This window comes from Zerene cesonia, chromosome 3 (genome assembly GCF_012273895.1).
Source record: "Zerene cesonia ecotype Mississippi chromosome 3, Zerene_cesonia_1.1, whole genome shotgun sequence".
NCBI lineage: Eukaryota > Metazoa > Arthropoda > Insecta > Lepidoptera > Pieridae > Zerene > Zerene cesonia.
Window position 1 is genome coordinate 106,080 of NC_052104.1, and position 25,862 is coordinate 131,941.

General features: G+C 32.2%; 2 protein-coding genes and 1 long non-coding RNA gene across 3 annotated transcripts in view; 2 read left to right on the forward strand and 1 right to left on the reverse strand.

Moving 5' to 3' along the window:
- LOC119836101 (neuropeptide SIFamide receptor-like) overlaps positions 1-25,862 on the reverse strand; it is a 99,129-nt gene that overhangs the window by 29,810 nt on the left and 43,457 nt on the right. Inside the window, exon 2 of the mRNA XM_038361348.1 lies at positions 22,575-22,674. Within this exon, the coding sequence (XP_038217276.1) occupies positions 22,575-22,674 (100 nt within the window). The remainder of the gene's footprint in view (positions 1-22,574; positions 22,675-25,862) is intronic.
- LOC119836135 lies at positions 1,283-2,533 on the forward strand. The gene is made up of 2 exons (XR_005288082.1): positions 1,283-1,409; positions 2,286-2,533. It is a non-coding gene; the product is annotated as an uncharacterized LOC119836135 (long non-coding RNA).
- Positions 9,005-11,006, forward strand: LOC119836125. Its single transcript, XM_038361384.1, has 2 exons — positions 9,005-9,100; positions 10,752-11,006. Exons 1-2 carry the CDS (start codon positions 9,089-9,091, stop codon positions 10,980-10,982), a joined length of 243 nt encoding a protein of 80 aa, XP_038217312.1. The 5' UTR covers positions 9,005-9,088; the 3' UTR covers positions 10,983-11,006.

Below are 25,862 nucleotides of genomic sequence, written 5' to 3' on the forward strand. Positions count from 1 at the left end.
AAGCCATTAAGATAAACTAAACAATATCAAATTTTAACTTCTTAAGAATTATTTTATATGTAGCTTATAAATTTTAAGATATATTATAAGAGAGTTTAACAGTTTGGTAAAAATTTGTTAAGTTATAATATAGTGTGTTACAAAATTTAAATCATTAAAAAAGGCAACTGCGTGTGTTATTTTTACTCCACTATTATATAAGAAGCCAGATAAGCGTAAAAACTTTGCTCCTGACCGCATTAAAGCTATAGTTGACCTTTGAATGACTATATGCAGAATGTCATAAGGGTATGTGTTCTATAGAATGGTTTAAAATATAACTTAAACGTGTATTTTTATCTATTGGATAATTTCGCAAATTATTTTTATTCATGGAACAATCATGTATTAGTTGACCTAGTGTTATATTCTTTACAGTGCTCATTTTTCTCGAGTTTCGAGCAATTCACGTCATTGTTTTTGCAAAAAGTCTACTCATTCGAACTGGCAATCGTTTTCAAATAAAAAAAACAGAAATTTTTAATCGATTCGCCTCGAAAGTTCGGAAGTAACAAACTCAAAACAATGATACAGTCGAATTAAGAACCACCCTTTGAAGTCGGTTGAAAAATGATTATATGGACAATAAAAATATGGTATTTTACTTCCCTTATTAAGAAAAGCCATATGGTCAGGTAACGAATGTAATATCTCATTTACACGGTTTACAGGTGGTTATAATCCTCAGGGATCTTTACACGTGTTTCAATTAGCTCCTTTGCCTTATTTTTTCTTTACGACTTCTGGGTAATTAGATATATTCTATTATACCACCTGGCTGAAGCTATTGGGCGCCAAATCAATGCAGCAGTTTTGAGGTGATTGCCAACAAACATACTACCAATATACATAAAATCATGTAAGATAACAAGAGGATAAATCTTTGTATATTGGGAAGTTGAAAACCCTTTACATTTGGACAACATAATAATTGAAAATTTTTCGTTAATGGCATAAACGTTTTTACGTTTATTGAGCTTATAACTTAAGAGCAGGATAAGAGCAGAATTTGAATATCTTTAAGTTAATAAGCCATTTTAAGCTTAACAAGTCCCAAGGCCGAGTTTTACGATATCTAAGCCCATATAATCGATAAATTCGTTTGTTTATAAACAGTAAACAATAATATATTGCTTAAGGAAATAGTTTAAAACAAAGAATACGTTTATAAATATTCATCCGATACATTGCTAATAAATATCTTAACCATGATAACAATGAAACAATATTGCAAAATGGAGGAAATTGATTATGACGCGTCTATTGTTTTTAAGTCTATGGCGTATATAGTTTTGTATATATATATAGTAGCCGTCAACTGTGAGAACATACAAGCCCTATAACCCAAGATGGCACGACACTTGGTAATCGTAAGTATCTTTGATTATATTTAATTAATCTTTTCGTTATGACATCACGAGTTTTTACTAAATTCGCATTCTTTAAGGAGATTTAATTGTAGCGTTAGTTCTTTATTCTTGCCGCCAATTATTTGTGGGTTTTAATTTTTTTTTTTATTTAATACTTTCATACATAAAAAAATATTAAAAAAGTAAAGAATTATTAACAATATTCATAATAAATATAGTAATAAATTATGTATAATGGGGCGGGTCACTTTTCTTTACTTTCATGTCTTCTGATTTTTTTTTATTCTACTTAACGATATATTTAATTTGTTTCACTTTTTATATTTGTGGCATGAAACAGGTTTGAAGATTTAAAATTATTAAATATTTTGGCTTTATAACCTAGCTAAAAAGCCTTTTAAATATTTTAAATGTGAAATTGTGTTCGTTTGTTTGTCCTCCTTTCATCTCGTAACAGAGCGGCGTTATTATATGAAATTAAATGCATTTATGCAATGATAGATAGAAGGCTTGAGAGGGACATAGGTTTAAACGGGGAAACATATTATTCCCGCGAGCATTTTCTTCGAAAAGTCGCGGACGGAAAGCTAGTAAATCTATATTTTGGCACGTATAAAGGAAAGCTTAATAATAGATTGTTTTTTCTATTTGCCAAATATTTACTTATACATTTTCGACAATTTTCCTCACTTATATTACTTTTTTTATTAGAATAAATTACAACATATACATCTTATATGTACCTCTAGATCTTATATATAGATAAAAGGATGTGCGCTATGGGCACAGATTAATATATATTTGTATGTAACATAAATGTATATTTATTATTTATATAATATGTATAAATCCTAAACGTTCTTCAAACCTTTTCAGATTGTCGCAGTTATTGTAGCAGCAGCGGCCCTACCCGAACCAGGGATCCACGTGGTTCACACAGCGCCACTGTACCACGCACCAATCGTCCACCACGCTCCGATTGTACACCACGCGCCAATCTTACACCACGCACCAATCGTGCATCACGCACCTATCGTACATCACGCACCAATCGGTTACCATCATCCGATTGTTAAAGTGAAATCACATTATCATCTTTTTGGTAAATAAACTGTAGAATGGTATTGTTGTATTTTTATTTGGTTCGTGGTTTCATTGTGTCATAACAAATACAAATTAATTAAGTTTCTAGATTTTCAAACGGCATCAAAAAAGATTATCAATTCGATTCCTTTTGTTTAGTTACTTTATCCCTTTTTAATCGGTGAACAAATTTTTTCTGATTCTTGAAGCTCGTGCCCGCCATATGCTATATACTCGTATTATCTCATTTTAATTTAGTTTTGTACTGACAATTTAAAGCTGGGTTAATTTTTTTTTACAAGTAATCATGTCTATATATCGATTTCAAAAACAATTTCAGAAACTTCGCTAATAAATAAAAGCACAATGAAATCAAATTCGACAAAGCGTGACTCTCCAGCAGTTTATTTAAAGCACTTTTACATTACTCCTTTAATTTAAGCAGACAACCTATGTGTTAAAAATCGTCGTACTGCGAGTTATCCACCAACATTTGTACCCAAAAAAACTTTGCGTGTCAATAAATTTCAGGAAACCATGAATGAGCTCATGCTACAATGTGAGATATAATAACTAACTCAAACCAATCAAACTTAGTTGAACACCTACTTGTTCGCCGAGTGAATGAACGCACGTGTTGGCTTTGAAAGCAAACTCCAGTTGTCTCGTGGACTCGCACTTTGTTTCTATTAATTGTAGAGTTAATCTATTATTATTGTGCTAAATGGGTTCTGATAGACAACATTTTTCATTACTATTTTATATATTACATTACACATTTGGAAGTCGTAATATGGCATTAATTTCGTCTAATATTAAAAAGAAAATGATTTTTCAATTCAAACCAATATTTCCATTAATTGGCGCAAGCAATCAAACAAACAAACTCAGATTATATGTAGATAATTTCGTGTGACTGACTAATGACCATGGCCTGTGTTTACTACTTTTATACTATTAATTTGTTATTTTTCAGTAAAGACAGCATTACGTATCTTAAAACAAAATGTATCTTACTACTAATTTCGCTTTCTAATATGAACATTGAACTGTAATCCTATCATACTAATATTATAAATGCGAAAGTTTGTAAGGATGTGTGTATGTTTTTTACTCTTTCACGCAAAAACTACTCAATCGAATTTGGAACATAGATAGGTGGACAACTGGAATAAGACATAGGCAACTTTTTATCTCGATATTTCAACGGGATACAGACTTACGCGGGTGAAATCACGGGGCGCAGATAGTTATTGTATAATTCAATAATAGAAGGTTTTACCCATAAATGGGTTCTAAATAAAATAAATCATATCCACTTGGAGATTGTGTGGGAAAATTTATTCATTATTTTTTTTATAATTATTCTTTGGAATTACTAAGAAATAATAGACCATAAGAAAAATTCAGCTTTATGCTAAGTGGCATCTCTAGCCATACACTTTTGTTTTATTATTTTCATGATTTACGAACTTAACAAAAAGAGGAGGTTGCGTTGCGTTGTGTTTGTTACGTCATAACTTTTAAGTGTGTACCGATATTTATGATTTTTTTTTATTTGAAAGCTGGTGCCCGCCATGTGGTCTCATTTAATTTTGGAAAAGTTTGAATTTCAAGTTTTAGTTTTTTGTTAAAAGTAATTATTTATACTTTAATTTGTGTGTTTTTATGTGGAATATAAATAGTTCTATCATTCTTAGAATGTGTCCTTAAATTATAAAAACTCTCCAAGAATTACATAACATATATACCGCGGTATCGAGCGAAATGTACACCGTTATGAGATCTAAGGTATTACATATCAGTTCATATGACCTACTAATCGGTAACCTTTAGAAAGCGAAGGTAAATACGATATAATTACTTGCAATTATGTGACTGTACGTATCAACGCTAATATACTTAATGTTTGGTGCCTTGGACGTATGGAAAGAATAAGACCGGTTAGTGTTAATGACCCTGAATAAACTGTGGATTCGATTTGAACAATATTTTATAGGTCAAATAAACAGCGGTTTGAAAATTGTTGATTACTAGCTTCCGCCCGCGGCTTTGCCCGTGTGGAATAAGCACTTAGTGACGGTCTTTTCCTGTTTTATCCCTAGGGAGCCTTAACTAAAAAGTATCCTATCACCCAAGTCCGCTCATACTCTGTATACCAAATTTCATCAAAATCTGTTCAGTAGTTTCAGTGTTATTGACGGACAAACATCCAAACAAATGCAAATGTGCCCGAGTAACAGATCTATCAAATCACAGTCCAGACTGATCGGATAAAATTAAGAATGCAGATAGCTAATATTATGTAAGCTGCCGCCAAGAAAGGATTTTTATAAATACCCCTAAGAGGAAAAAAAGGGCACGAAACTTTGCACATGTAATTTATTTTGTCCACACGGGTGAAGCTACCGGCTAGTAAATTATATTTTGATGATGATGATTTTGAATTTCTATCAATTTTCCTCATCCCTCTCTTCCTTATTTCCATTTATTCTTTTCAGTCTGCAATCCTTTCCTAATTACTCCATAAAACTGACTTACTCCATATAAGCGCGCAGCGCATTTGTAGAAGCACTACTTTTGCGAATGTTCATGAGGCTGTGATCGCTTACCAACAGGCGAACCACCAGAGATCGTCTGTACCATATTTAATGTAACGCTAAATATTTTAATACAACTATTAACTGGCATGGTATTCGCGAGGCTCGTCTGAAAGTAATGGAGGACTGCAGTTCAAAACTTTAAATTAAAAACTTTCCGCTGCTCCGAAGCCTTACAATTGGCCTGTGAGTATTACTTTAAATTGGTATTTTGCTGTTGGAAAACAATATTTTAGAGGTTTCTCCTTTGGTGGGTTTTCATCATGATCCATTTTAAGGCTGGATTTTTTTAGTTTGCAATGGAATACATAAAGTCTTTAAAACATCACAAAAGCAGAAGCATTTCAGCGGTGATTAAATTTAATCAACGTGGGAGGAATTGGAAATAGCGAAACATTACAAATTGATATAACAAGACCTACGGCGACATTCACTTCGTTGTTTCTATTTTATCGTATCATTATAAACCAAATCTAACCCGGGGATTTCAAAAGATCACTACGCGAAGACTGTATCATTTGATCGATTGAAGTTGGCGATCTTCATATGAAATTTATATGTTAGATATTTATATTATAGTGCTTCATTGCTTTAATTTCTAGTTTCTAGACCAACACGATAAAAAGTTATGGCCTTATAAAAACACTTCACACGTATTTCTCTCTTACTGATCGTCAAACTGAGTTATCCATTAACCTCATATTTTAAAGGTTTAATGGAAGAGGAGATAACACTAACATTATTAATTGATAATTTTAGATATTAAACAAGTTGTAAACTTATTTTTCTACAGAAGATAAAACTGGTGATATATTGGTGCTATAAATTAAAGATAGATAGAATATACATATATTTATGATTTTTCATACTTGTAATTGAGTATTTATGATTCCTTATTATGTATTGCAATATCTTTATAGTCTGCACAATCAAATTTATTTCTATACAAAATTCACTGCAACGGTTTCAACAGTTTTTGTGTGTTAATGGTTGCATTCATAATCCAAAAAGTTTAAATATATTTTTATGTCTATTAGGATAATGACGGTAAAACAACAGATGGTTACAGACTCCACAAATAGTACCCAACTAATTGTATATTCAAGAACAGTGCTGGTAATTACATTTAAAGCAGCTATTATAGATATTGGCTTTCCTAATTGATCGGGTCAATGACCGGCATTATTATTTGAGCTGCAGTTTGGTTAAGCTACCTTAGAAACGGTCAAATATTAGATGAGTCAAGGAGGTTTTGTGAAAGAAGAAAATAATGGTAGACAGTACTAAAGGTCTTATCTATGGATATATTGTTATTTAAAATAGTAAGAAATAGTGTATAAAGTGTGATCGTAAACCTAGCTATCGTCTATAGAAAATGCTTTCTGAAATGGTGATAAATATTAATATTATGTTATGACAATTCAAAAGTGCTTCTATAAGAAGTCTAATTGAGTCTAATAAATGTTTGAATTTGAGTTTATAATTCACAATAAGGAATATGCATCACAAACAAAAATTTACACATGTTAATAAACATATAGTATAGTAATTATTGCAAGTTTTTAAAAATCTATAGAGCTAGTACAGCTGCGCCCCGGCTGCGCGGTTTCACCCGTGTAGGTCCGTATCCTATAGGAATATCGGGATAAAAAGATGCCTATATGTTATTTCAGTTGTCCAGCTGTCTACGGAAACGAAATTCATTGCAATCGGTTCAATAGTTTTTACGTGAAAGAGCAATAAACACACACACATCCTTACAAACTTTCGCATTTATAATATTAGTAGAAACTAGTAGAAATAAGATTAACACTCGTTAAAACATCTTAATTCGTTCAGACAAAACCTTCCCACTCCAGATTCCGATAAGAGAACCTAACCTAATTACAAAATGTTTGAAACAGTATCGTTTAATCAACATCGATTTTCCTTCGACAAACTTTTGTGTGTTCAATGAATGATTGATAAGTTTCCCTTTATTTTAGTTGGTTGAGAACTTTTATGAGTTATAAATTATCATTATTTACGTTTTTGAAAAACAAATAGATTGGTACTTTTGGATAAATTTAGTTTATGAATATGTATTTTTATTTACTACCATAATATTTTTTATACCGTTCGAAAATTGTTTTAATAGTATTTTTAAAGGTCAACGCTTAAAAACTACTTATAAATTTGTATCTGTATATTATCTACCAATATTCCTTCAATAAAATATTTATTATTATTATTAAATATCAAGCAACCATTAAACAACCAAAAATAAAAATAATAAAAGCATATATGGCTTATTTCCAAATAAGGTAAAACTAAATTAGCATTATTATAAGTTGATCTTATAAAAGGTCAATCGACTGTGTCCTTTTTTATCTCGGAAGGAAAAGAATCTGCAGCGAAGCCTTATGTTTACTACAAAAAAATTATTACGACTTCCTTAGCAAAATAATTTTAAAGAGACTCCATTTTGACCTACTTTAAACGGACCAATTGAATTGAAACTTTGTACACTTATCAAGGACTGGTGATAATGCAATAGTTGTAAGAGTTGTAATCCTGATAAGAAACGTTAGGATTAAATAATTTCCTTACGTATACTATGGCAGAGATTGCTGTTTACTAATAAGGTCGCCTTTTGTACAAAATATTAGTCACTAAAAACTATTTTGTATAAGGTTTACTTTGTATTTTTGTAAAATAAAGCATTATAAATAAATATGCATGAGAACTAGTGAGATAATTTTGTTCAATCATTGAAGTGTGTTTTTTTAGTTTTTTAAAGCGTATTTATAATTAGTTTTTTCTTGTGTTTGATTTTACGCGATATCGTACCTTTTATTTAGATTTTAGATTTACTACCTTTCTTCTTTCATTTCACTTCTTATCTTTTATTACAATTTTTTCTGATTTAATCCTGAGAGTAAGTTAGTTTAAAGTCAGTTTAATCATTTTCTCCACGCTTTGTACCATCTTCATTCCCGTTTATAATGCACTAGATGATCGCCCCGGCTTCGTCCGTGGAACACATATAGCCTATGAAACTCAGTGAGGTTGTAGCTTTCCAATTGGGAAATAATTTTTGAAATCGATCCAGCAGCTTTTGCGTAAGAACGTTACAAACATACAAAAATACAAAAGTTTCCTCTGTATATTATAAGTATTGTATTAGAGGTAATAAATAGCTATCGCCATAGTTCAATCGGCTCATTTGCCTTGAAAAAATCATTAATCCGAGAAAAGAAATAAGGATGTATTTATTCAAATCGAGCCAGTATGTTGTAAGGTGCATTTACAATGTTTCCCGATTTCCTGATATCCCTTCCATATTATGACATCCAATTAGAACGTTGACCTTAGCGAAGGCATCGAATACAATTAATTTATCTTAAATGTGTCGTGATCAGATCTTTGTTCTAGGTTTTATATATAGGATGCTGTTTTTGAATAAGTTTTTATTTTTAGTCTTATAGTTTCTTCGTGACTAAATTGATAAAGTTTAAATTGATTTATATTTTAAATTTTGATCCTTAGTGGTCCCGTATGAAATGAATTTCATAATAAGAGGCGACCATAATTAACACACATAATTATACGTAATTTTGTTTGTTAATTTTCATCATATCTATAAACGTAATAAAAAATTTATAATAAATAATGATAGTTACAAAAGTTTAAATTTAATTAAATTACCACGTCTATAAATAATATGAATTAAATTATATTAAATTAAATCAACTTATCCTTTTAATCAATTATCAAACTCTCATAAACCTCTTCATTTATTTAGGATAACAGAGCTAGGATATAATGACACTTAAACATTGTTTTTTTTTTGTATTTTAATAAATTAGAACACGCTGTATAATCGCAGGCACACTCGAGTTGCGGATTGCTTAACGAAGGGAAGGATTTGTTACAAGTACACAGAGCACAAACGATATATAAGCTCATTGCCCAGGTCCTTACTCACAGTGGAAACACAGACTGTATCCTATCACAATGTTCAAACTGGTAAGGACTTGTTAAACGCTTTTTATTAGCTTCACCTGTATGTTTGTTTGTAACCGACTTCTTTGGGCGCGATTTTGACCCACTTTAAACGGCCAGATTTCGTTCAAACTTTGTAAATTTATTGAGGACCGATGACAATACAATAAAATTATTCCATTTTTCAATTTGCAAAATATGATAAAAGCGTGTTTTTTAGTTTTTTTTAACTATTATAATATATTATTTTTAATCGTTGTTTAAACTGATAAACATAGTTTTAACCTTTTTCTTAGTGTGGAAATATCTTGTAAAACCGACGACCCTTAAAGTTAGTTTTAGCCTAACAATTAAGTGTCCAGTAAAGTTTAAATATCGAAGTATAAGAGCGGTTTCTATTTATAAAAATAGTCGGTGACGTATTATATTTATAAGAAAAGGCCTGAAAGGAAATTAATATGTTATTTCTTATTATAATTTAAACAAAACGAACGGCAATTTTTTCATGTAACTAGCGGTCCCCGGCTTCGCCCGTGGTACATATATAGTCTATAGCCTTCCTCAATAAATGGGCTATCCAATACTGAAAGAATTTTCAAATCGGACCAGTAGTTCCTGATATTAGTGCGTTCAAACAAACAAACTCTTCAGCTTTATAATATTAGCATAGACAAAATATAATAGCAAATAAATTGTAAGAAGATAAGACCTTTGAACATTATATTAAGGTCATGAACTGGTAATAAATTGCACACAATGTCGATTTTATTGCAATTAAATCGAATTTATTAATTGATATTGGCCTTTAACTTAACTGTGCTCTGATAATTGAGAATGAAATTAAATGCTTCAGTAGCGATTCACTCTAATTTTCATTATTTTATTTTCAACCGATTTCAAAAAAGTAAGTTCTCGATTTTTTTCTTGCTTTATTAGCTCAGAACTTTTGATTGAGTGGACCGATTTTGATGATTCTCTTTAATTTGAAAGCTGAGGAGGCGTCCCGTGTAGAAATTTGGGCTAGTTCTAGCAATTTAAAGGCGGCAAAGTTTTTTCTTTAAAATGTTTTATTATTTAATTTTTAGTTTTATAAATGAGAAATTTTTTGAAAGAATAGAAATCATGTTGTTTGTTTAATTATTAAAATGTTTAATTATTGTCACGGAACTATTAGTTCTCATCAGATATTTCTTGGTATATATTCTTCTTTTTTTAAACATCCATTATATAAAAACACAATGCACAAACAAACACAAACACAAACTACAAATTACAGATACCTACCGTAAGACAATGTTTGAAAATTCAAAATACCCGGTTAATTACCACAGCGTAAAAAAGATAAATAACATAATAAATTACCATCAATCGGGCTTAAATATTCTATGAGTCTCTTGCAACTTCCAATTTTATATATAGCTTTTGCCCGCGGCTTCGCACGCGTTAAATTTGGAGAAGTTTATATTTATATGTATACTTGAATCACTCTCTCTATTAAAAAAAACCCCAGGAAAATCCGTTGTGTGGTTTTAACGATTTAAGCATACATAGGGACATGGGGACAGAGAAAGCGTCTTCGTTTTACTCTAAGTAGTGATTTTTAATTCATAATAATTTACATTGTTCTGCAAGGCTTCATACCAAAAATGGTTAACACCATCATCTCTATTTACAGGTAGCATTCTTAGCCTTAGTTGCCGTGGCCAGCGCGGGGGTCATCGCCCCCCTCGTCCCAGTGGCCCACGTAGCCCACCCGGTGGTACCAGTCGTCCACCCGGTTGTCCACCGGCCAGCCCACATAGTCCACGCGCCGATCGTGCCGGTTGTGAAGCATGCGCCGATCCTACACGCCGCACCTATAGTGCCGATTGTTAAGCACGCGCCGATTGTGGCCGTACATCATTGATGATATTAAATACTTGACTGTTTATTTGTTTCTTTTTATTTTAATTGTAACAGATATTCATGGACGAGATGTCTGTTTGTTTTTTACTGGCTATGTATAATCGGATAATATTTATAGAAAAACAAAAATTAACTTTAAAAAAACTGCGATGAAACAAACAATTTCACAAAAGATTCACAATTAATAAAACAGTAACTAGACCATATCTGCACATCCTTTTTTAATTTATTACTATGCATTAACGATATTTTATAGAATTACAAAGGCTAGTCAACCTTTTTACTGTTTGTATGTACGTCAATCACAAAAAATGTTACATATGGTTATAGGACGATATAAGTTTCACCGTATGGGCTACCTTTTTATATGAAAAATATATTTCCATTTAAAATATACAAATTAAGATTATATTTAAAAGATTTCCGAATGTTCATTTCAAATGTTTATACCAACATTTAACTAAATTAAACAATATGTTGCAAGGCTACTCAGTAAAAGGAGAATGCAGAAATAATCCAGACTCTCAACACAATCTAGATCGGAGATTATATTACTGTAGTATTAAAGCAGACCTTTATGCATTCATACACTTAACCATGAAAAATTCCAAATAACATCGAATTTCTTGCGTGATGTAAACATAAATAGAACTTAAAAAATCTAATATTAGTTCGGAAATTATCCAGTAATATCCCTAATTGGTGTATAGCAAGAAAGCATTAAACTAGAAGGTACTATATTAGAAAAGAACTAACAAAAATATTGAATCTTACAAATTTTCTGGATGAAATAAAATTTATTTATTTCCATAATAAAGACAAAAAAAAATATAATGTTAAAACTAAAATAAACAAAACAAAAATATATACTGAAAGCAATAATTCTCGACTGTGATAACGAAAAGGGTAATCATAAATACTTTATGGTAAAAAGTATGTGGAATACTGCTCAACCACGGGATTTTATCAATATTCTATTATTTTAAATGATATCTCAAACTGTTAATGGGGTTTGAAAATACTAATTACAGAGATAGGAATCTCTCAATCGGTAGTAAATAGTTTTTATAGATATGAGGAATCTCCAAATAGGTAGCAAACGGTATATGTAAATTTATTTATTCGCTTATCAAATAAGCTTATAAAAGGAATAAATGTTTGAGCTTTTACACCAAAACGAGCTCTTCATTCGACACAGATCATAGCTCCCAAGGTGAACATTTATAAGATACAACTCTCGATCCTGAGTCAAGGATGAGTCCCTTTATTTCCCTAAAAGGCTGGAGCGCGGCAGTTCGCAAGAAAATTCAATTTTACGTAACCAAGGTCGGGATTATCGTATTGTGTGAGAAATTCGAGTTTTATTTGGCGATTCGATGTCGTTAGCGGCCATTCAGTTTTTAATATTCGGTTTTAAACATAGTACATATAGTTTTGTGTTTTAAACTGCCGTTCTAATAACTAGCTTCTAGTTTCGTGGCTTTTCAACTGATTGACATGATTATTTCTATATTTGATAGGAAATTGATTTCATTAAGGCCCATTTTAGAATCTGGTACGTCCTTCGCCAGGAACGTGACATTTTTAAAATGATTATGTTAGTATCACTGATATGTTTGATGTAGCGACTCCTTAAGATTCGATTTTAATAGGGCAGATTAAATTCAAACTTTGTACAATATTTCTTTTATGAGTTTAAGTTATTATCTCGATTAGGATCGACAAGATTAAATATATGTCCTTACATACTCTGTATAAGAGCAAGTTAAATTTTTTTGACGTGACAACGTCTTAAATTAGGTTGCGGCTCGGAGTCACTCATGAAAAAGTGTAACGCCCGGTAACGTTACGATGAGTCACCGAACTATGATCGGTCCGCCGCGCGCGCAGCACTAGAGATTTAGGCTCATTGAATCGGCGCGTGCTTGTGTCTCTGTCTCTGTCTTTTTAGTAAACAAAATATATTTTCTATAGTTAAAATTTGTGCAATTCTTATTTTCATTCAATTCCTTGTTCCTATTGTGCAATTTAATAATATTCATATCAATAAATATTCTACCGAGAAAAAGACGTTGTCACGTAAAATCTTCGCCCGTAAAACTGACTTTACAGGCAACCATTTTTTTTTTTAAGTTTTTTCAACTATTATATGATTTCATTTATTTATACTGCTATGCTGTAGGTATCCGTTAAGAAAGGATTTTGATAATTGCCACCCGAAAGGTATAAGCCAGCCTCCAGCTTCTAAAATTAGAGCTTGAATATTTGTACCATGAACATTTATTGACATCAGTTAGTTACAATAATAAAACAGTATCGTGTAACTATTTGTATATCAATCAACACATTTATCACACTGAATTGTCTACATCGCGAACGCAACCATTGAATAAACATTACCATTCCGCCATGAAAAACATTTGTAAATGAAAATCACAATAGCATACACGGTAAAGCACTCATGAACGCGTCAGTTTAATTACATACGTGATGTGAATATAGAGCTTTCGACAAATAAGCAACCGGGGACACTGTCGAATTTTAATTAAACTGCTCGTTTGTAAAGCAAGCTAAACTATTACTTGTTATCTATCATCATTAACACGCTTTTATTAGCTACACCTGTATGTTTGTTGTAGAAAAGCAGTGGCTCAATGTCGAATACCTTGGAGTTACAATCGATAAGTCGGGGGTTCGAGACGAGGCGGGCAAGGAATAAAAAGATTTTTCGAATTATCTGTGCATGTGGATAACATTATCATCGGCCAATCCGCACTTGGCCAACGTGGTGGATTATGTTTTGAAACTTCAGAGAAATTATAGAAACATATATGGGCTGACGATGTATGTTATGGCCTTTAAACGGACAGATTTAATTTCAACTTTGTACACGACAACACAAGATTTTTTAGATAATTAGAGTGTGTTTGCATATTTTGAATTTTTTCGCAGATCTATTTAAGAATCGACTTTATAAATACGGTTCAATTAAAATACGTTCTTTCAAATTCTAGATTGTATAGAAATATCACTCACTGAAACCTGCAAAGATTACTTCCCCGAATTCAATTTTAAAATGTCATTCACCATCTGTGGAGTTCTAGGAAATTCTATTACTTACTACAAAAGATATAATACTAGAAATATTATAGTAATAAAACGTGTTTGTCTGTTAACTGTATAATATACAGTAATTGTTTGAGTGGATATAGCCTCGCAACAAATGGTTGTGCTTCCTTATTAAATTCAAAGTAATTAACAATACTTTAAGAGGTCAACGATCCCGAACATTAGCTGTATATGTACATTATATCCCTTAATACCGTGTAACCTTAAAGACTTTTAGCAGATTCGTTAAGACCCACATAATGTTTTGCGTCGTCACGAATGCGATTAATACTCTCGCTTGTTAATTAAATTTTGAATATCGCAATATAAAAATAACGCATATTATGCAAAAAAAATTGTATATATTATAGTAATAATCGCTTGAAAAAATATTTACTTATAACCACCCACCCTGTTCCGCCGAACAAATGTTGATTTTGTTAGTTTATTATTTTTTTTTATAATCCAAGCAGAGACAAATTCAATTTATATTTGTTATGATAAATTCAGATTTATATGTGTTATATTAAAAAAGATTTTCTCATAAACAATCAATCGACTGGGCCACCGTTCGCCTTTGATAGGTACATATTAATTAATGTACTCTCTAAATTATTATTGAAATCGGTCCATTAGTTTCTTAGATTAACGCGTTTAAAGAAACAAACTCGACTAGGACGATTATGAGATTAGAGTTGAACTGAAATAACCATTACACAATTATAGATTGTGAAACAATATTAAAATTCAAATAAAAGAAAACTTCCATTAAAAAAACATTTATTGAACAAAACACATAAACATAAACACAAATCATGTGAATGCATGCATTATTATAAAAAGAAATATCCAAAATACAGTAGATGTGAATCAACTTAGAGATAAAAATGAAAGTAATGTTCTCAGTACCTTTTTTTCGTGAAAAGCAAATAATAATAGGAGTAACCTTTTATGAGCCTATCATAAAACAATAAGACATAATGGACAATTCAAGGAACAGATAAGTAATATGGTCTCATTATCTAAATATTTAGCTGGAAAAGGGGGCTTAAACATATTGCGGGTAATTAACAAAGTGAAACAATGCTAACAGTACAGGTAGGACGATGACTCATTTCAATAAATCGTTTAAAAGTAACCAATGACGCTATTAGCAGGCAGTCTTGATGTAAGCGTTGAACAGAGCGGACGTGTACAGTTAAAGTGATTTAAAACCAAGAACTAAATACTCGTACTAGAGACAGTTCGATATTCAATAACCTGTTCCAGCATTCTAAATATTAGATATTTACATATGCAACAACAAGACTTTTCAATGTACTAAGAAAAATTAACACTAAGTAGTGATAAAAGTAATTATAATACGTCTCCAAACTGTGTTTCTACGTCCCAAAAAGTTTATATAATCCGTCTGGTGGAAGAAGGAACTATTGAGTGCACGAGTGGTGTTAAATATTCAAAAGAAAAACATTTTTTTAATTCTATTCAAAAATAATTGGAAAATTACTAGTAGTCAATCGTGAAAAACTTGTTTCAGAAACAGTTTAGTTTATAGCGGCCTCTATTTGTATAATAACAAAGAGCCACCAATTGAATAACACCATTCAAGAGGTGACACTGGAAAAAAGAGGCAAACGTCTCTAAAAACAATACTTGATAAGGGCATGACACTTGCTTATCAAGTTGCAATTGAAAAATTACTAGTAGTCAATTGTGAGAAACATATTCCAGAAAAAGTTAAGCTACCAAAATCCTCTATTTACAAAAAAGCGGCTAACGACTCGTAACAACGTTCAAGAAGCGTATAACATCAAGTTACAATTGAAAAATTACTAGTAGTCAATCGTGTGAAACTAATTCCATAAACTTCTGTATGTGTTACCTTGCAGAAACTCCAAGACTTCGAAAAGTCCCATACAAAACATATCATGGCTTTTAAAGATAACATCAACAGAAAGTGCATTGAAAAGAAAACTGAACCACTGAAAGGAGTCGATAAGACTGGAAAAATTTAACATAACTAAAAAATTACTAGTAGTCAATCGTGAGAAACTTATTTAAGAAAAATTTAAGCTTCTTACGAAAACAATGAAGCTTTAGAGGTGAGGAGGAGCTTTTGGAAAGCGGCAAACGACTCGTAAAAATACATTAAAGAAGCGTATAACATCGAGTTACAATTGAAAAATTAGTAGTAGTCAATCGTGAAAAACTTGTTTTAGAAACAGTTGAGCTTATAGAGGCCTATAATTGCGAAAATAACAAAGTTCTATGCGAAACTGGAAAAGAGCGGCAAGCGTAATACTTGATCAGCGTACAACACTTGCGTGTTAAGTTTCAATTGAAACATTACTAGTAGTCAATTGTGAAAAACTTATTCCAGAAAAAGTCAAACCTCCCAAAGCCTATTCTTCTTCTATTACGAAAACAACGAAGGTCTAGAAGTGAAAACATTAAAGAAGCGTATAACATTAAGTTACAATTGAAAAATTACTAGTAGTCAATCGTGTGAAACTAATTCCAGAAACTTCTGTACGTGTCCTCTTGCAGAAACTACAGTACTTCAAAAGGTCCCATACTAAACACATTATGGTAACATCAACAGACAGTGCATAGATAAGAAAACTGAAGCACAGAAAGAAGTTGCTAAAACTGAAAAAAGGTAACATAATAAAAAAATTACTAGTAGTCAATCGTGAATAACTTTTTCACAAAAAGAAACGATGGCAAGGTCTTTTAAGATCAATGAATATAATAATATTCACCGGCTTTAATATGACAAATCTAATTTATTTAAGAATAATTACACACAAAGGCTTGAAAACTCTTGAAAAACCTACTATTCTTTGGTAATACATAAAATGGAACGTAAAATGCCCCCAGAAGAATATTACCGGAGCACATTGCAACAATTTTAATATAATTAAAAAATTAGCAGTAGTCAATCGTCTAAAACATTCCAACCTGACTTCAAGATACACTCCAGAGAATTACAATAATGGCGTTGGAAGACAGGACTTGAAATACTCTATCTTCTTGTCTTTATAAAGCGTCATCACACAATATTGGTGAAGCATGATGGATGCAGATCGAGATAATTGAAAAATTTCTAGTAGTCAATCGTGAGAAACATCTTCCTAAGACGATTATGCAACCAACATTAGACATAAGAAATACTGTACATACTGGTAGGAACCGTCATGAGAAGCAAAAAAGTGAACTATTTACAATGACTTTCATTCCAACTGTACTATGCCATGTAAATAGTAGTAAATATAAAAAAGATATTGTTAAAGTTGAACATTATTAATATTCAATTATTGTATTAAGTTTCTTTACCAATTTATATGTATATATTTTTTGAATTCTATTATTTTAAAATAAATATTTGATAGGACAAGCATCGTCTCATTTATAGTCTAGTTATTATCTGCATGTTTAAGCCTCTATAATTTATTTATTGATAAAGAATAATAATTAGATAGTATTTTCTTGTGTTTGGTTTCACGCGAGTATTATACATTTAGAAATTAAAAACTTTTCAACGGATTTTAAACGCGATTTAATCATTATTTAATGAATAAATCGCGTTTAAAATCCGTTGAAAAGTTTTTAATTTCTAAATAATTAGATATATACCTAATACTATGGCTTTACATATTATTTATCACCTAGTGAAATATAAAAGCAAACAATAATTCTTACAAATATTCTTATAAAGTATCGATTATACAAAAAATAATTTATAACGACATCCCAATAACTTGCACATAGCGCAATAATTTCACAATAATCTGCGCTGCATGAAACAATTACTGACATTTAAACATTATTTTAATGATTGTAATATCATATTTCTTAATATATGAAACGATAACATGGCTGACTGACCGATCTATTAACTCACATCCCAAACTACTAGACCGATCGAGCTGAAATGTATCATGAATATAGCCACTATAATGTGGGAATCCGTTGAAAACGGATTTTGATGGAATTTACCCCCAAGGAGTTAAAATAGGAGAAGAAAGTTTGTACCATGAATATTAATTCTACTGACGCGAGCGAATCAACGGGCAATAGCTAGTGATTATATATCACCGTGATAAGTTGTGGGATAACTAAATACATACAGGAAAATAGCCAACTTCGTATTTACTACTATTATTTATACGGATTTGTCCACAAAGGAAAGCTTCTTTCGGTCAACGTCTATAGCAATTAATCCTTCAAACAAACTACGCAGACAGATTACAGAACAAGTCCAACTTCATTAACGAAGTTATTTCTCCTTAGAAACGGTTTTAGATTTGTCTGTATAAGAACTTTCTGTTAACTATAAGAATAAATGATAGCTAATACAACATCGAAAGCAGACAAACAATCTTATAAATTTATAAGACAACTGCGAAATTACCTCGAAAAAAATCCATTTGTCTATCCCGAACAACTTAACAGAAATTTTATAAAAGAAAATGGATCGAAGATTCGGAAAAAAAGAATGCAGATTCCTAGAGCTGCCTACTAGCTGCGCCCCGCAGTTTCACCCGCGCAAGTCCGCATCCCGTAGGAATATCGGGATGAAAAGATGCCTATATATTATTCCAGCTGTCCAGCTGTCTACGTACCAAATTTCATTGCAATCGGTTCAGTAGCATAAAGAGCAAAAAATACACACACAGATCCTTACAAACCTTACAATAAACAAGCGTAATGCTATCGAACAATGTCCTTGATTAAGGGGTCAATGTTCAAAAATTCAAATTGAACATTGTTTATTTGGAACGCAAAAAACATGGTGTACTTAAACGAAATTAACAATGATAGTCGTAAAAGCTTATTAGCTGTGGCACATGTGCCAATGCCCACCTTCCTACAAGAAATAAACTCCACACAAAATATCGTAATAATATAAAATCAAACAATAACAACAAATCCTATAATAGTCTACCAAACACAACTAATTTTAAAACATTAACAATCGCTTGCACATTTTCATTCTTCAGTTCTAATTCGATCTCGTTAAATATCAATGAATGGAAAACACACGTGAATAGTAAACATTTCTCATCGGTAAGCGCCGCTTGCTATAAAGAATTGTATGGACATTGATACTGCAAAAATATTGACTCACGTAGTGTATTTTGAACCGAAATGCAGTAGTATTTCCGATGAGATTAATTCACATCACGTCGGCAAATAGTGAATTCTCGAGTGCTTATTTAAGGTCCAATATTTGAGCGGCAGCGGGATTTTGATTCGGATGGAAATTTGTCTAGAAATATACGTCTGAATACCTGGGTTTGGAATTACTGATAATGGCCCAGAGTATAGACTTAATTGACGACGTAGTAGATTTTTCTATTCATTGCTTTTTGTAGGATGCATAATATGCTTTGTTTAGTAATTATTACAAAAGTACACTTTCTTCTTAAAGTTTGAAAATTGATAACATTGTTAAACATTAGGTATCATAAAACATTAAAAAGGGACTCCTAAACCTGTTTTATTTGTAGATGTATATCAGTATCGCTTATAAATACAATAATCCCTCTTATGAGACATAAATCCCATAAAAAACGATTGAAATACTCCATTATCCCATCCCATAAAATAGTTACTTATCGACAAACAAAACGATCAAACAAACCCACTGCGGTGTAACGAAATCTATGTAAACAGGGAAACCAAACAAAGCTGAGCTACAATAAAATAATTTGTGAGTAAATATCAGCCTAATGTATACATAATGAGGCCTTGTATATAATATTCGATGTGCTCACACAATCAAATCATCTTCCTTCTTACGCAAATTTCCATTGCATTGATAAATTTTTGGCACGCAAGGTCATCGATGGAATTTGGGACATAAAGCTCATTATAATACGGCCCAGGTCAAGGTGGGGACAAAGTATGGGCCCAAGTTGATGACAGGTACAAATTGGGCTCAAAAATTTTTGTAAAAGTTTGATAAGTTCGCTATAATGACGAGAACGTTTTTGCGAGTTGTTGAAGATAAGTCGCTGGCATTTTGAACATTATAAGATAATGGACTTCTTTAATATTTTAAATTGTTTTTTTTTAATATATAAAGACGGGGTAGAGTAAATATGTTTATTAATTTTATAGACTGAGTTTTGAAAACATAACATCTGTAAACTATTCTAACGTTTATATCATAGCTGCTGGTTCAAAACCCGAATAACTTCGATTGGGTTTGCTCATTACTTTTTATGGTAACATATGTCCGATAAATATATTAAATTATGCTTACACTGAAAACTATATTCACTAAAACTCTCGGTTACAGAAGGCCATATTCTATGATATAGACAGAAATTCACTTACATTTACAATATAATAGGGGACGAGCTACAACCACAAATTGGGCACAATTCCAAACTCCTTAAATTTGCCATACAGAATGACCATGTACGTAATGACCGGCTCAGAAGTCGATAGCAATGTATTAAGGATTTCTAGCATCATAATAAACAAGTTTATATGAATATGAATCAAACGATAATGGCCTATCCATTTAATATTATAAACATAATGCTGCATTTACACATACGCGTCCACCCTTGCCTCGGCATCCAATACACATTCGAAGAAATATTCTGAAACGATGCTCTTCATTATGCGTCACAAAAATGCAAGCCGTGTCTGCGCACCGTGCTAACTTGGGGGGCGCTGACATTACATCCCCATTTAAGAGTGAAGTTCATGGTAACAATCGTGGGACATATTTAGGTCAGATTTGTTTGCTCGCAGTACGAAAGGGTCGCTACACTTTCCGTGCAATTGCCTCCGCTATTTATTGTCCTGTATGGACCATTGTGCTGAAATTAAAACGAATGTTCGCCTATTTCAGTTATTTGCTGAGTTACTGGCTTTTGGCACTTAACGTGTGAAAGAAAGGTGATAATTGTTTACTAATTTTTTTCGGAATTCGATTGATACATTTTTAGCTATTTATATGTATTGTTACGTGCTTTAGTTATACTATAAGTACATCTATTCCTTATAATATAATGCTGAAGAGTTTGTTTGCTCGAAAGCGCTAATCTCAGGAACTACTGAACCGATTTTTAACATTGTTTCATCCTTGTATATTATTTATGTGATATACGTATCATATGCAAACCCGGGGCACCTCTAGTTGTATAATCTCTTCTCTTCTCTTTAAATATAAAATTCTTGTGTCCCAATGTCAGTTACCATAGTCCTCCAAAACAGCTGGAATGATTCTCTGGAAATTTTGTGTGCTTATCAACCAACATCTATTTTCATACCTCAAAATAACAATAGTAAGGGACAGCGTTTGCCGTGTCAGCTATAAAATAAATAAAATAAAAAACACTGCACAAAAATATGAGAAAGAAAAAGGAAAAAAATCTTACGTTATTTTTGTTATATCTAAGACATAATTTTTAGTTTTATAGGATTGAAATGCTTTATAAATGAAATCCCTACTTCCCTACTATATATATATATTATATATAATATTATAAATGCGAAAGTAACTCTGTCTGTCTGTCTGTCTGTTACGCTTTCACGCCTAAACCACTGAACCGATTTTGATAAAATTTGGTATGATTATAGAACTGAACTTGGGAAAGGACATAGGATACTTTTTATCGCGAAAAAAGGGTAGAAAGGGTTGGAAGAGGGGATGAAAGTTTGTAGGAAAGTTCGATCGTCAAACCGATTTTGATGAAACTTGATATGAAGGTGGAGCTAAACGTGGAAAAGAACAAACCATACTTTTTAATGCGAAGAAAATACTCCTTACCATGTCGCGCGATATAAGCGAATTCTACGCGGGCGAAGCCGCGGCCTAAAAAAGCTAGTGCTTTATAAATGAGAAATTCAAATCACGAGGCGGGATCAAATTTTTTCTATTCTTTTAAAATTTTTCATATCTAAGATATTATTTCTGTTATATTGTTTCCGATGAATTTCTATTTATTTTAATGACTTATATTGGAATGAACAATGGTACCACTAACTTATATAAACGAGAGCATTAATCAAAGTGTCAATAACAAATATTAAAGATGTCATAGTGACTTTACAATAGCAGACTTTGAACCGGGGTGTAAACTGAGGATTTCAATTGATAATGATCTTTAGTTTATAGTACATAATCTAATTTTAAGCATTTTATAAAATAAGTTGAATCCAAATAGTATTTTTATTAACATTTATTGAGAATAATTCTTTTATCACGACTAATTCGTATGTCAATTTATAGTTATGTAATGATAAAAGAAAATATTTAAACATAATCTTATATATAAAATTCGCGTGTCACAATCTTAGCTACAAAACTCCTCCGCTGAACTGATTCTTATGAAAATTTGTGTGCATATTGGGTATATCTGAGAATAAGCTAATATTTATTTTTCATACACCTAAATAATAAGAGTAAGGCAGAACAGCGTTTGCCGGGACAGCTGGTTAAGTTATACTAAAAACGCCTTACCTGTCAAGTGAGACTGCAACTAGACTGTAGACCGAAGCCGCCACGGACAAACCCTGGACGTAGGGCACTGTCTTGCACATCAGCCAGCCAAGCACCCATGCTGTGGACGAAAGAAACTTATTTACTATCTGATTTTACGAAATTATAATAAGTGCACCCATAACTTAAGTAGTGGTGGCTTAGTGGTGTGAACCTTGAACTTCAAAATCGATAAGTCGGGGTTCGAGACCAGGCGAGCGTGCAGGAAATAAATTGATTTTTCAATTTATCTGCGCATGTAGATAACATCATCACTTCTTAAAACGGTGAAGGAAAACATCGTTAGGAAACCGGCACGTCCAAAAATCAAAAGTTCGACGACTTGGCCAGCGTGGTGGGTTATGGTCTGAACCCTCTTAAGAGGCCCCAGCAGTGGAAACATATATGGTCTGATGATGGTGATGACCCATAAATTAAATAACTTCTTTAAAAATATTAACCAGTTCTAAACAGAAAAACAAAAGGATTAATTGTTAGAGGAATTTTAATTATTAGTGTTTTGAATATTAAAATTACTTCATCGTTACTATCAAGACAATTAAACCAGTTAAGTATTCCGAACCATGAATTTGATGGAGAATAGTTAAACACGACTTTTAATAACAGAATCTTGCACCGAATTCATCCCATCTCGTGCTATGGTGTACTAATGATTAATTTTTCTGCTTTCATGATAAAATTACCTCTACAGTCTGAGAGGTAAAAACATTGCAGGAATAGACTTTTTTATATGATGGCAACAATGTTTGTGTGTGATAACGATATTTAAAACTGGTGATACGGTGGTAAAATTAAAAAGTATATACTAATAGTTAAGGTTGTGTTAAATTTAAAACTTCTACTTACAACGCTTAGAATGAGAGCTAATATTGATGTAAATAAAACCCTACCCTCTTATACAGTTCAACCAATATTTCTGAGCAACCCTAAAATTTCAAGTACCTTCTAAATAATTTAGTAAAGCCTCAAATGAAATCCTGCATACAACCTTGAGTTAGGCTGCAAAGGCGCATCAACAGGTAGAAGGAGGTCAACAAATCAATATGTGTATAACTGGGTCAGGACAGTGTACCTATGACCCCTGGGCCCTCTCGCTCTGGCACACGGATGCACGCGTAAGCCCGTCCCGCTCGGTGGCCTTGTAACATTACAATACAGAAGTAAATGACAAGGTGCAATTAAATATACATTTTCCGGCTTTCGTCTTAAGGTCTTTTATGAATTTTTTTGGTTTTTACAATTTTCATCTTCATGTTTAGAGGAAGTGATGTGAATTCGATTTAAAATTTATTGTATACGGAAGCAATGTTTAATTTGCGAAAATATAAGGAACGTTGTTTTGAATTCTGTTTGTTTTTTAATGTTTCGGGTAAGAACATTTAAGAATTTTACATTAATGATCATTGAATGTTTATTATTTATTCTACACACTCTAAATATTATGTTGCATTGTAAAATGGTGGTTTATAAATCAATTATAGTTGAAATAACCTTAAAAATCCGTGAGGCATTAACAGAACAGAGAAACGGATTAAGAAAGTTCAATCCAGCGTATCAAGCTCTTAAGGGCTTAGTATATTGAATATTAAAATATGCATTTAGGTCATACTGAAGACTTGTGTCAGCGCTGTACGGTAACTTAGGCAATTTGAATCAAGCATTTGGCAGCGTAATTTAAACTGGGTATTATATAGTATACAATTTTTTTATTCTTCGAAAATAATGGCATCCGACTAAAATTATAAAATTGAAAGGTTGTAAGACTTACAATTTTTGTATCTTTTTATACAAAATCAGCTGATCGCTGTAAGGGAACTGTGAAATTATATAGCAACTAGCTGCACCCGGCAAGCGCTGGTCTGCCTTGCTCTTATCATTTAGGGGTATGGAAAATAGATGTTGGCCGATTCTCATAGATACCGGATAAGCACAAAAAATTTCATCAAAATCGGTCAAGCCGTTTCGGAGGAGTATGGCAACGAAAACTGTGACACGAGAATTTTATATATTAGATTTAAATCAAGCATTAGGTAGCGTTATACTATGTTATAAATGTTTTTTTAAATTCTCGAAAATAATGGCACTAATATTAAAAACACGAAAGTTTGTAAGAAAGTATGAATGTTTGTTACTCTTTTACGCAAAATCGGCTGATCGGAAATGTATGAACTTTGGCACATAGATAGATTATAGTTTGGATTAGCTCATACGTTGGTACGCGAGTAGAACTGAGGGTGGAGCCCTAGTAGATAATGTAAGTAGAATGATTACATATAATAATGATTATTAGTGGGGTATGGGGCAGATGATGTACATCTGTTTCACTGATCGATTTTCTTTACGGACAAGAAGGTGATCAGCCTTCTGTGTCCTGCCAGACCGAGCCATTTTTTTGTGCGTCCCCACCGGAAATTGAAACCAGGACCCCTCGGTTCTACGCTCATGCGTTAACCACTGTACCAAGGAGGCGGTCACTGTTACTGCTGCTGATTAAAACTGTGTTATGACGATTCAAAAGTGCTTCTATAAGAAGTCTAATTGAATAAATAAATGATCGAGTTTAGAACTGCACATGGTGTGCAGATTTTATTAAAAAAGGTTGCGTAAGTAGTTTAGGTATCCATCGCGGACAAACAACGTGACACGTAATTTATAAACATTAAAATTTACTTAAAAAGTCTTCGACATCCCTAGAGCGATCTATCCAGATTCTAAAATAGAACTAAATGACAACAATTTCCCATCAAACACGAAAATAATCGCGTGAACCGTTTGAAAACCAACAGAGCTATCGAATAACGAAACCAAAAAATACCCTTCAATTGAGAACCTCCCTCGTTTTTGGGAACGTCGGTTAAGAACTAGTTCATATAAATAGGTCACTGTATCAGCTAATATTTATAACAACGAATCATCCATCTCCCTACATCATTTACGTTAGAGCTGTCGTGAATACATATTTGCAAAATATATCCATTATTTAGGTGAAAGGATTCCATCTGTATTTAATAACATTTAGCTTCAGAGTTTGTTACTTTGTACACGCTAATCTCAGGAACTACTGAATCGATTTCAACAATACTTTCACCTGTTTGTTTCACATTTCAACTTGAAAAAAACTGAAAAACTTGCAATAATAAATGATAGTGTAGTCGAAGCCGGGGCGAGCCGCTAGTACGGCATAGTTCATGCGTTAGAAAAATAGGGTATGAAAATTTTCTATGAATTACTATTATAAATGCTTTAAGG